This window comes from Herpailurus yagouaroundi, unplaced genomic scaffold (genome assembly GCF_014898765.1).
Source record: "Herpailurus yagouaroundi ecotype Mexico unplaced genomic scaffold, PumYag 530, whole genome shotgun sequence".
Classification (NCBI taxonomy): domain Eukaryota; kingdom Metazoa; phylum Chordata; class Mammalia; order Carnivora; family Felidae; genus Herpailurus; species Herpailurus yagouaroundi.
Genome location: NW_024412747.1, coordinates 2,180,166 through 2,192,639, shown reverse-complemented (window position 1 = coordinate 2,192,639; position 12,474 = coordinate 2,180,166). Strand labels below are relative to the sequence as shown.

The following is a 12,474-nucleotide window of genomic DNA, read 5'->3' as shown; positions in this document are numbered from 1 at the left end:
TTTTATTTGGATTCCATGCACCTCCCTTTTTTTCTCCTCTTCCTTTTTGTCTCTAGGAAAAAGAAATTTATCGCTGGCCAATCAAAGAATCTTTAAAAACCATGCTGGCGTGGGGTTGGAGGGTTGAGAGAACACGGGAGGGAGACAGCATGGCCCTCTACAACCGTTCTCGTCGTATTTCTCAGACAAGCCAGGTAAGAACACATCGGTGAATGCGCAGCTTATGTTGTTTCACAATCATTTGAATCTTTTATTTAATTAGTGGGTTTTCCAAAACAAATAATTGGAAAATTACGAAGACTAACAGAATGTTTAGAAGAGGAAAAACCATGTTTCTTTTTAAGTGAAGTTAAGTCTTGGTTAAAACTGGAGTTTATCAGGTGATGCTTCTCCTGGTTAGTCTCTAAAGGAGTGCCCAATGGTGAGGTCTTGACGTTTTACTGATGAAGCCTTACGTACAGTGAGATTGTCTGCAGAGTTCTCTTCTTTCGAGAAAGAACTGAAGGTTGGTTTCTTAGGGAACAGTGGGATCGTCAGACAGTGATCCTGATCTAGAACCCACACGAATGGTCCACACAGTGAGCTTGACCACCTGTCCGCTTTTCAAAGGCAATATATGCAACCATACAGGCAGAGCAAGAATTCAGAGAGGGGCACCTGCGTGGCTCAGTCGGTTAAGCATCCTACTTCAGCTCCTGTCATGATCTCATGGTTCATGAGTTCAAGCCCCGCATCAGGCTCCGTGCTGACCGTGCAGAACCTGCTATGGATTCTCTATCTCCCTCTCTCTCTGCACCTGCCCTGCTCCCACCCTATCTCTCTCTCAAAAATAAATAAATAGACATAAAAAAAAAAAAAAGAATTCAGAGAGCACCTTGCTAGTGGGTCACATCAAGGAAATCCAGTCAACTTAGCAATGTGCTGGCTGTGGGGCGTCAGTGCTCAAGACGCGGCACAGCCTCAGCCTGAAGAACCTGGAGTTCAAGGTGGGGAGCAAATGCTAACTATTACCTGTGGCCCTTTCATCTCTCCTGGGAGCCAAACCTGTCATTTCCCTTTACCAGACTGCTAGGGCTACTGTGTTCGGTTCGCACAACATATCATGGGTATTATTGCCTTTTTTTTAAAAGAAAATAAGGGCATTCATAGCATGCGTTTCCCATGTTTCATATTTGAGATAGATTGAGTTCTGATCTGGGCATGTTGTACATGAAATTCTCTTAAGTAAGTATCATGTGGGTGGGTGGAAGCCGTAAAGGCATATCTTACCTTTTTATCATGTACGCACACATTTCTGACTAGGTTACATGTTGTTTTAATCTGTTTCAGCACATACCGAGCACAAACCCTCCGGTAGATGATAGGAACATGAAGATGATAAGGGCCAAAGACTCACAACGTGGTGTCAGAGACAGGCAGGTTAGACCTACTTCAACGTAGTACAGGAAGTTTTCGCCTCGTGGTGTGTACCAGGTGCTGCAGAGTGCAGAGGGTGGAATTATTCTTTTTTCCCCTCTAAATTGGACAGGAAATCCAAAAAAAATTACTATCTAATGGGGGTGATTTAAGCTGTGCCCAGAACAAGAAGGTAGATTCTCCCACTGCCCGTAATAGCAAGACTGTGTCCCCTGACTTAAAATTGTATGTGTTGTATTTATTCCCTGTCTTCCTTACTCCTTGCTTATCTCGTAATATTGTTCTCTGGGGACTTTAAGCTCTCGATAGATGCTATCAACCGAGACTCATAGAACCATGTCTTAGGTCTTACTGGTTTTAGAGGGACGTCATACATGTGTGACATATGATGTGCGTTGTTATGTCTCCTATGCGATTTCAGTATGCCAGAGGCACAGTGCATAGATGAAGGACGAAATATCTGGAGGTAGACCGAGACTTTTTAGAAATGTACCATCAGTCATGTTACTTGATCTGTTTGAGTAAATGTTAACACCCCCATTTTTTTTTCTTTTTAGTAAATGATAACTCTTATTGTTACTGCTGTTATTTAAATATTTTTAATGCCAGAGAGCATTTCATGGTAGATAAGAGTGTTTTTGCATTTGTAGTGCTTTGACCTATTAGTAGTAAAGAAAGAATATTTCTCTCAGTATCAGAAATGGAGAGCAAATTCCAGTCGATGCCACCAATATATTTATAATCTTATCATTACTTTTATTCAAAGATTCTTTAAGCAGAAAGCAACATTACTTGAAATGTTAAAATATATTATTCCTTAATCACTAATCTTGTAGTTCTATCATCTTTTTCAGGTATCATCTTGCCAAGCTTTTTAATGTCTTTTCTTTTCTCTCCATTGCTGGTTTCCCACAAAGCTTATAAAGATATTTTCTATTATGCAATAGATAGGCTCTTCTGGATAAATTAAGGAATGCTTTTTATAGCATCAGTTTATAGTAAGGAATATAAATGGGTTAATTGAGAGAGGTCACTTGTCGATGTGATTTTGGAGCTGAATTGTCTCAGCTTCCCTTCACATGGGGCTCAGCTCTCCCTCTGCAAGGCAGAAGCAGCCTGGATTTAACTGAGCGAGGTCTGGCATAGCCTGCCTATGTTGAAATCCTGGCCTTACTACCAGGTAGCTGTGTGAGCTCGGCAAATGGTTAACTTCTCTGTGTTACGGTTTTCTCATCTTTAAAATGAAGCAAATGAAGCATCTATTTTAAAAGATTATTCTGAGGGCTCATGAGTCACTTAAAAGGGTAACTGGCCTATATTTCAATAAATATTATACTTAATTATTACCATTATTATTTTATGTGGATCAATAACAATTTTAATGTTTTTTGTTTGCTTTGAACACCACAGGAAGACATGAGTCCTGATTTTAGGAAATTTACTGCTCCATTAGGGTTTTGTAATTTGCATATGCAAGATACCATAAGGGCTTGGGCATGGCCAATAACAACTTAATAGGATATAGAATATATAGAGGTGCAGATAGGAAAAAGTGAGGAGATACTGATTAGAGAGGGGGCCTAAGTAGGCCTCTTGGCAAAGACAGCGTGGAAGGAGGGCGTTTCTGACAATTTCAGGCACATTCCACAAGTTCTTAACAATTACTTACTTGTCCCCAAATTGCAAGTTCCTATTTATCTGTTTTTCAGTATTGCAAATATAGGATATAAACTATTTAAACAAATGAAAAATAATTTTATAACCTGGGATGAAGAGAGAGATGGGAATGAAACTTTTGGAAAGTGTGACCCCCTAGAACTAAAATGCAGGCTAGGACAAAACAAAATTTCATTCATTCCTTCAACGGATTCTTTATTGAGCACCTATTGTGTTCCAGTCATTATTCTTAGCTTTTCAGGCAGATCAATGGACAAAATAGACAAAGCTTTGTGCTCTCATGGAGATTGCATTCTTGTAGGGAAAGTAAGCAGCAGATATGAAGAAATTATGTACTATGTAAAACTATGATTCATACTACAGAAACAAGAAAACAGCATGGGAAGGCAGACTGGGAGTGCAGAGGGAGGGGGTTGGGTAACATTTGTGGATGAGTTGCAGTTTTATACACGGTTGTCAGAGTGGATTTCACTGAGAAGACGAATAGAGATTTGAAAGAGGTGAGGGAATTACACGGAGTTGGGGCAAGAATGTCCCAAGGAGTGCAGCAGCAGTAAGTTGGGAGTGACGCCTGATACATATCAGGGAGATGAAGGAAGTGTGTGTATATATTGGTGCTGAGTGAGTTGGAGCTGGGTAGCCAGGAGAAAGGTGGGGGTGTCTCAGAAATCAAATCACATGGAATGTTGGGAGCAATTTTGAGAAATTAGTGAAGTTCTTTGGACTCTGACAGAATTACTTTCAAAACTTGATGCTGCCATTTTCTATGACTTTTGAAATAATTCTTTTGAAATTCTCTTCTTTTGAAATGGTGAAAAGTGACCTCTGCCTTTTAGAGTTGTTCTAAAGAACAAAAGACATAATCTGCATGCCTTGCGCATAACCATGCACCTGGTGGCCGTTACTGTTGCTGAAACCACTGGAGTTAATTACATTAATGTTCAAGCCCCTCGTTCAGAAATGGTGCATGTTTCGGGCAACTTGAAATTATAGCAGCCTTGGCCGCTCTTTTGATTTCTCTGTATATGAAGGAGAGAAATAGGTAATGAAAAATATAAATAGAATCTGTCCCTGACCAAACAGGTATCAACTTCACATTCTTTAACCCACCCTCAGTAACTTAATCTAACGCTAAAATGATAAACAGTTAGACATAGTCCAAGAGGATATGAAATACTGAGAATTTTATTTTAGGAACAAATAAAGTTATTGATACCAACTCCATTTTATTCATTTATTCAATTTCCAGAGAGTCTAATATTGTTTGTTTATCAGTTTTAAGACATAGGTTTGCCATCATGTCTGTGAGATTAGGAATCACTTTATCATTGCAGTGTTGGCGAAGTCTGGCTTGTGCCACAGCCTCTGGGAACATTACGACCAATAAGGCTCAGCCCATGCCCACAGATTTTTCCCATACAGTGGAAGACTTTAGAGAATAACAAAATAAATATTTTGGAAATACAGTTCTGACAACAGAGTGGAGAATGAATTAGAGAAGGAGGATATGGAAGGCAGAAAGACAGATTCCTTGGGAGGACACTATAGACATCCCTCAAAACAAGACAAATATTAAATATCTGAATTAGAATGGAGAGAGTGGAGATGGAGGGAAGTGGACGTATCCCGGAGGGATTTTTAAAGTAGAAAAGACAGAGTTCTGTGACTGCCTGATATATGATTGCAGAGGAGGAGGAGTAATCAAAGGTGGTCACCATGGATCCGGGCTGGACTGCCAGGTGGGTGTTTATATTAGGAAAGGTAGGGAGCACAGAGATGGCTACTTGCTCAGAAATGGCAAGGAGGGAACAATGAATTTGATATAGATGTTGTGTTAGGCAGAATTACGGCTTTCAAAGATGATCCCCAGTTGCTGGAATCTGTGGAAATGTGACTTTACTTGGGCTTGGCCAGTGTGATCAAGGCTTAAGACCTTGAGATGGGGGAGATTATACTGAATTATCAGTGAGTCCAGTATAATCTCAAGAATCCTTAAGAGTGGAATAACTGCTCTGGCTTTGGGTAAGGGAAATGTGACTTCCAAAAAATGGCCAAAGAGATGCAGTGTTGCTGGCTTTGAAGATGGAGGAAAGGGGCCATGAGCCAACAAATGTGGGAGATCTTCAGGTAATGGATAGAAGAGTTGCCAAAGAAGGAATCTGAGGAAATGGAGTCAAGAGAAGTTGAGCACAGAGACAGGAGGGTGGTTTCCTGGAGTTCATGAAATGAAGGGCTGGAGAGCAATGATTCCTGGTGTCAAATCTAGATGGACTGGCTTGATGGCAGCTGGAAAGAAGCCTTGTGTAGCAGCTTGGAAACTGATAACATTTGAGAGGACACTTATATTAGATTTGTGGGGAAAGAAATACACTGCAATATGTTGAGGCCATAAGAGGTGATAGGGAGAGGGAAGTGGCCAAGGCATCAGATAGCTTGAGTTGGAATCCTGCCAGCTCAGATTTTTAGCTCTGTGACCTTGGGTAAGTCACTAGTGTTCTTTAAGTTTCAAATTTCCTTTTAGGAATATTTAATTTAAAAGAGGGAAAAAATGTGATTTCATTAAACATTCCATTATTAGATGGTACTGAGCAGTGGTGAAGGCTCAAAAGCCAGGGTTCAGTCAAAACTAACCAATAGGTTGAGAATAGCCCATGAGTCCGTTATTAATGGTAACATAACGTTATCCTCTCTTTTCTAAAAACAGAGACATGAGCTATAGTGTGCCTTTTATTTTTATTTTTATTTTTATTTTTTGGCTTATACGTGTCTAACAGGAGACTATACATATGAAATGTAATATAAATACATGCTAGAATATATTAAGATAGAGCTTTAGATTTAAAGCATGAACCATAGCTTATTTCTATTAAACGCTGTTATATAACATATACATTGTGAGGAATGTATTGAGAGCTCAAGACAGTACATGAAATGTTATGGTTGATGAGAAGATGTTTCGTTTTTTCAAAAGCCAAAATTCAGAAATTAAGTCTGATTGTTACTGGAGATAACTTTGTAAATCTTTGACTACTGTATGGTGTACTTTGGAAGAGTTGGTTGTATTTTATCTTCACATTTGGCCCATTGAGACATTCATAAGTATTGCCCTCTTTGATTAATTACTGTTTGCATGAGGAAGAATAAATTTCACTGTAGCCAATTAGAGTCTGTAAGAAACTGAAGAATACAGCGAGCCTTTGACTAAGGTAATGTTTCAGAATCCTGGATACAGGGGCACCTGGGTGATTCAGTTGGTTGAGCTTCCAACTCTTGATTTTGGCTCAGGTCAGATCTCACAGTTTGTGGGATCGAGCCCCATGTTGGGCTCCGTGCTGCCAGCATGGAACCTGCTTGGGATTCTCTCTCTTTCTTCCCATCTCCACTCATGTTTTCTGTCTCTCCAAATAAATAAGTAGGGGTACCTGGATAAATAAGTAGGGTCAGTTGGGTAAGCATTTGACTTCAATTCTGGTCATGATGTTGCTGCTCATGGGTCAGGCTCTGTGCTGACAGCTCAGAGCCTGGAGCCTGCTTTGGATTCTTTGTCTCCCTGTCTCTTTCTGCCCCTCCCTGACTCTCACTCTGTCTCTCAAAAATAAATAAACATTACAACAAATGAACAAACAGAAAGAAAAAAAAAGAATATTGGATCCATTGCACAATATGTTGAATTCTGACCATTAGTTTTTGGGAGGGGCAATTCCTGAAATGTTGGGATGTATTATTCAGTCATAAACTGAAATTATCAGATACCCAAATACAATTTAATTTATATGCTTGTGAAGTATGTACGTACAGATACTTGCCAGTTTCATCTGAGGAAACATTACGTTTGAAAGTTTACTTGTCCTGTATTTCTAAAATTTGTCTTAAGTCTCTCTCCGCTGGGTTTTTTAATTAGACTCTATCATTTTCACGTAAATTATTTAGGTTTCTGTTGATGCTGCGCATGGTTATAGCCCCCGAGCCATTGATATGAGCAATGTCACACTGTCCAGAGACCTGCACGTAAGTATTGCTTTTTTAAAGTATTCTGAAAATTCCATTTTTAAAAAGCATATTGTAACACTTTCCTGCATACATTTCTCTTCATGAATTGCTTGAATATGTTGATCATATAAAGGGTCCATGGAATTTATAGATTATGGACCCTAGCTTTTTAATGCTCTGAAAGTTGATACAACTTTTTCTAGGATGCATCTTCCAGATAACATATTTTCCTTATAGATAATGTGCATTAAAAAAATCCTACTATAATTGAATAGCTGTGAGTGAGAAGAGAATAAATCAGGAATTAGAAATGCTCTGCTCAAGGGTAACTTCAGTTACCCAGTAAAGAATATGAAATTTAAGTCATTTATCCAGGGAAATGGGTAGCATTTTGCCTGCTGCATCCATAGTTGTATCAGTTCACCTTTGTGCCTAAGGAATGTACTTTGAAATGGCTGATTGGAACAAACGAAAATTTGTTGCCTTGGAACAGAAATTGATAGGTCAGTATCCTGATCAAACAGCGATATTGGCATTATTAGTATTATTCCACGAGAAATAAATTTATAAAGACAAACCCTATGTAGTAGGTCATGTCAGTTATGTTAAATTGTTTGACTTGCCCATTGTCTTTGCTCCCGTATGGATGCCTTAAGAATGAGATAGTAATCTTGAAACTCAAAAGGGAAAAGAGAATCTTAGAGGCAATCTTACCAAAAAGCTAACGGCCACAAAAAGGTTAATGTGGCTTGTCCAAATCTCTCCCTGAGTGTGGGGCAGGCATTGAATCTAGACTTTCCATCTAAGCTTCTTTGCATTCATTGTTTAATAAGATTTAGATTGCCTTTTAAAGCTTTGGAAATTGCAATAAGAACCTGCAAATAAATAGATTTTTTTTTTTGTTAAAGTCCATAGCTAATCTGAAGTTTCATTATTGAATTAATAAAACCTTTGTCTTTAGACATTACAAATAACTAGACAAAAACCATTACAAATAACAATAATCATTCCCATCAAATCATCTCCGCTCTTTACTACCGCACAATTTCACAGATTGTTTCTGGGTTTCACACGTTGAATCTGGGTTTCAGATTCCAAGTAAGATCATTGTGTTTGATAATCTTGAGATAGTTTAGCCTGGACATGCTATGATTTATTAATTTAAAGCATGTTTTGATATTACCTATTGGCAAGTGAGGTCTTTTTCTACCCATTAAATTATAACTTATTTTCTAAATGTTTCATTCACTTAAGGCTATGGCAGAAATGATGGCTGAAAACTACCATAATATATGGGCAAAGAAAAAGAAGATGGAGCTGGAGTCCAAAGGTAATATTTTCCAAAAATCCTGATTAAAAAACAGAGTGCAACTCTGTGAATATATGGTATGGATAAAACCATCTTTTTAAAATAAGAGCTTATTACACCTTTATTTTCTTAGAATGGTTCAGATACGCCTATAACAGTTGCAGGGTGGGAATTTTATAATTTCCTGCCTGTGAGTGTACATTTCTTCATGTCTGGGAATTCCTACGACTCTCTTACCCATTTTAGCATGTAGATATCGATATGCCTCATCCCAACATTCGAGGTGTTCTGTCAATTCCTTACACTTCTCCCCCTGACTTCTATCCCTAACTTAAATATTTCTCTCATGTCATCCCTTCCCCTTTTCCATTTCAACCCCTCTGCTTTGTCCAGTCTAGTTATGTTCTTATCTCTTACATGCTTTTGCTTGGTCTTTGCTGCTGTTATTCTTAAATACTAAAATGACATAATATTCTCGTAGTTGTTTCTCAGATGTTCTCTTAACTTATTTGCATGATTTCTGCAATTTGATGCATCCTACATGGATGGGTGATCTCTTTCATTGTTATTTATTCACTCCTGGTCTATAAACATACCGGTGTGTGTGTGTGTGTGTATGTGTGTGTGTGTGTGTGTGTGTGTGTGTTCACGCATGTGCTCTCTCTACAATTACTTCCTAGAGGGACTTCTTTCCCCCGGTGAAGCAATAATTGTCTCCAGGTCAGGGCCCCAACTTCTGTTACTCTTATAATTCTTACTGTATAGTTCTAGGCATCAAGAAACTCTCTGTTTCTTACTTATTGGCCTAGGTAAAAATATATGGGAGATAGTTTTGAAGGGTGGGGATATTTCATGGTGGAAAGTACAGCTGGGGTCTTGAAGGATGGTAGCAACACCACACTAGTCATATCAGACTAGTACAAGAGAGAATCCATCACAGAAATGAACAGAGAGGATCCCTTACACCAAAATTGCCTAAAGTTTGACTCCGGGCTAGGCCTGTTTTTCTAGAACCATTTTATAAACTTTTTTTAAATGAATGAGCACTTGTCTGGCCGACAGATAGTTGAGCAGATGGATGGCTGGCTGGCTGAGCCATAGAGGCATTGAGTTTTGCTTAGTGAAATTCTTGAAGGGGCATCGTCCACATGAATAGTAAACAAAATGCCTATTTCCTGCGTAAGCAGATAGCATGAAAAACGTCAACTCTCAGGGTGCCTAGGTGGCTCGGTCAGTTAAGTGTCTGAGTAGGCTCAGGTCATGATCTCACGGTTTGTGGTTTCGAGCCCATGTCGGGCTCTGTGCTGACAGCTTTGAGCCGGGAGCCTGCTTCGGATTCTGTCTCCCTCTCTCTCTGCCCCTCCCCTGCTCACACGCTCTCTTTCTGAAAAATAAGTAGACATTTAAAAAGTCTAGTCTCTCTTTTTCCAAGTATGTTTTAGTCACTGTGGCTTGGCCATTCAGTGTCCTACGGTCAGTGTTTTCTTTGAAGTAGGCCACCTGTTAATGAGACATCCCAACCTCTGCATCCCGTGTGTATGGGTCCAGATTCATACTTTGTAGTTGGGAGACCTGCATGGTCGCAGCAGGCTAGATGGTGAGGTGGTGGTATTAGTCCTCAAAACCTTAATCCTTCTTCCTCCACGTGCGCTTCCCCTTTTGAAAGAAAAAGGGAGTGGCTTAGGGTCAGAACAGCAGCCCAGTAGGAAAGGTGTTAGAATATGCAGCCCTGGCTTCTTTGGGTTTTGAAACGAGCAAAAAGCAAGAAATGAGTCTTGGAAAGAAGACGGGCTAGAGGCTGTGGACAGTTTTTGGAAGGAAACTACTTGTGTCTTTTCACAAATTTGTTCTCTCACCCAGGGACTTTGACACCAACTTGTGTGCTGACAACTCTGCTTCACTTCTGAGTTCTGGGCTGGCGTGTGGGAGGTACCAGTAACCTCCCTGGCTTGGTGCCCGTGATGTGTGTGTGCGTGTGTGGGGGGGGCGGGGGGCGGGCAGAAAGGAGAGAGGGAGGGAGGGAGAAACACCAGGAGTGAAGTATAGGAAGTAAGGAACAAGGAAACAACTATAAACAGAAAGTCATTTAGAGTCACACACCTACACACCTAAAAGCTGCATACCTCAGTTTCTACCCCATCCTGGGCTCGTTATTTTCTTTCCCTCCCATAATAACCTATTGGTGTCTGCCCCCCAAATCATTGTGGTTGCCAAATTAGCATATTTACTAGGAATAAAGGACTAAATGCAAAAACAGCAGATGATTGCAGGATGATCAAATTAGACGTTTGATCTACACATTTTTTTCATAAAACATCTCCACAGATCTCTGCTGATGGTAGAAGTCAAATTTGATCCTTGTGTGCTTAATAACGTATTCTGTATCCTTCTTGCTTTTCACAAAATACCGGTTTCTGTTGTCTTCTGAATATTCTGTATTATACTTGATACTATGAGTACTAAAGTATAAAATGACTGATGGCTCCTTAAAATGCTTAGCATTTGTTGGCTTTGTAGCTGTGGTCTGTCCCTTTGCATTTATGATCGTATAGTGTCACCTAATGGTCAGAAAGCTCAGTGCGTGATCACATTTTTGTAGATGGCGCTCTCAGTCCAGGCAAACTCCAGGCAGACATGGCATTTTCTCCTTCGCCTTTTTGTTTGCTTTTTTTGTGTGTAGGGCAAATTCAGTAGGATTGTTTTAGTAGCTCCCGGCCGCATCATGTTGGACACTGATATCATAGGCTCTATGTTGCACCAACGTTCAAACCAAATATTAATTTTTAAGTTTTTTTTTTCTGGAATTTCCATAGTAGTTGCATTTTAGGGAATTTCAGGATTCCGTTCCAAATATATTCCCATACGTGTCTTATAAAGTTGAAATCTGGGGTACACCATGCTAGTCACACTGATGCTGATCATGAGATCTCTACATCTGGAATTACCAGGGCATTTCCTGAAACTTTTATAACTTTTACAAAAATTTTTACAAAATCTCCACTTTTATTAATACTTTGTTTATTATTAGTTTTTTAAAATTTAAGTATTTTCTAGAATTTTTAAATCTAGAAGGTTACTTTTTGATATTTTTCACCAAAATAGGTTAACCAGAAACCTAGGTGCCTGCCACAATTTTTAGTCAGTCACATATGTATGTAGTTACTCTTATGAAATGTTTAAGAGAGACCAGCTTTGAACTTAGCAACCCAAGTATGGGTTTTGCGTAGAATATATGGCTATAAAGTACTGTTTGATCTGGGAGGCTTACTAAAAATTCCATATTTAAGACATTTTTTTCTCTTCTCTCTGTGAAGTGGAAAATGTAGCTTAGCCCTTGAAACGTGCCTTATAATTTCACTAGCTCGAGCTGTGCAAGTTTTAGTGTGTATTTACATGCTCCACACCCAGAGTTCATTTGAATGGAGAGGGTAACATGGCTTCTTCTCCCTTCTTCTGTGATTGCAGGTGTCATCAGCCCTGGATGTCACAAATGTCTACGTGTCCCTGTGTTTTTTTGTTTTTAATGTTGTGTGTGGGTTTTTTTAATATGAGAGGGACAGAACGCATGAGCAGGGGAGGGGCAAAGAGAGAATCCCAAGCAGGCTCCATGCCTAGTGTGGAGCCTGACATGGGGCTAAGTCCCACGACCCTGGGATTGTGACCTGAGCTGAAATCTAGAGTTGGATGCTCAACCAACTGAAGCACCCAGGTGCCCCATTAATTGCCTCTTAGAAGACATATGCACAGTGTTTCTTTGAACAGGTTTGCTAAATTAATTGGAACATAAAAGGTACTGGACTTGAGAAACTTAACAGAAACCCATGGGGGAGGGGAAGGGAAAAAAAAAAAGAGGTTAGAATGGGAGAGAGCCAAAGCATAAGAGACTGTTAAAAACTGAGAACAAACTGAGGGTTGATGGGGGGTGGGAGGGAGGGGAGGGTGGGTGATGGATATTGAGGAGGGCACCTTTTGGGATGAGCACTGGGTGTTGTATGGAAACCAATTTGTCAATAAATTTCATATATTGAAAATAAAATAAAATAAAATAAAATAAAATAAAATAAAATAAAATAAAATAAAAT

General features: G+C 39.5%; 1 protein-coding gene across 13 annotated transcripts in view; it reads left to right on the top strand.

The window, feature by feature from the left end:
- Positions 1-12,474, top strand: part of RYR2 (ryanodine receptor 2) — a 768,472-nt gene that overhangs the window by 583,895 nt on the left and 172,103 nt on the right. For all 13 annotated transcript variants that reach the window (XM_040464903.1, XM_040464902.1, XM_040464892.1 and 10 more), the window contains 3 exons: positions 57-194; positions 7,024-7,101; positions 8,338-8,413. In XM_040464903.1, coding sequence (XP_040320837.1) covers positions 57-194; positions 7,024-7,101; positions 8,338-8,413 — 292 coding nt within the window. The remainder of the gene's footprint in view (positions 1-56; positions 195-7,023; positions 7,102-8,337; positions 8,414-12,474) is intronic.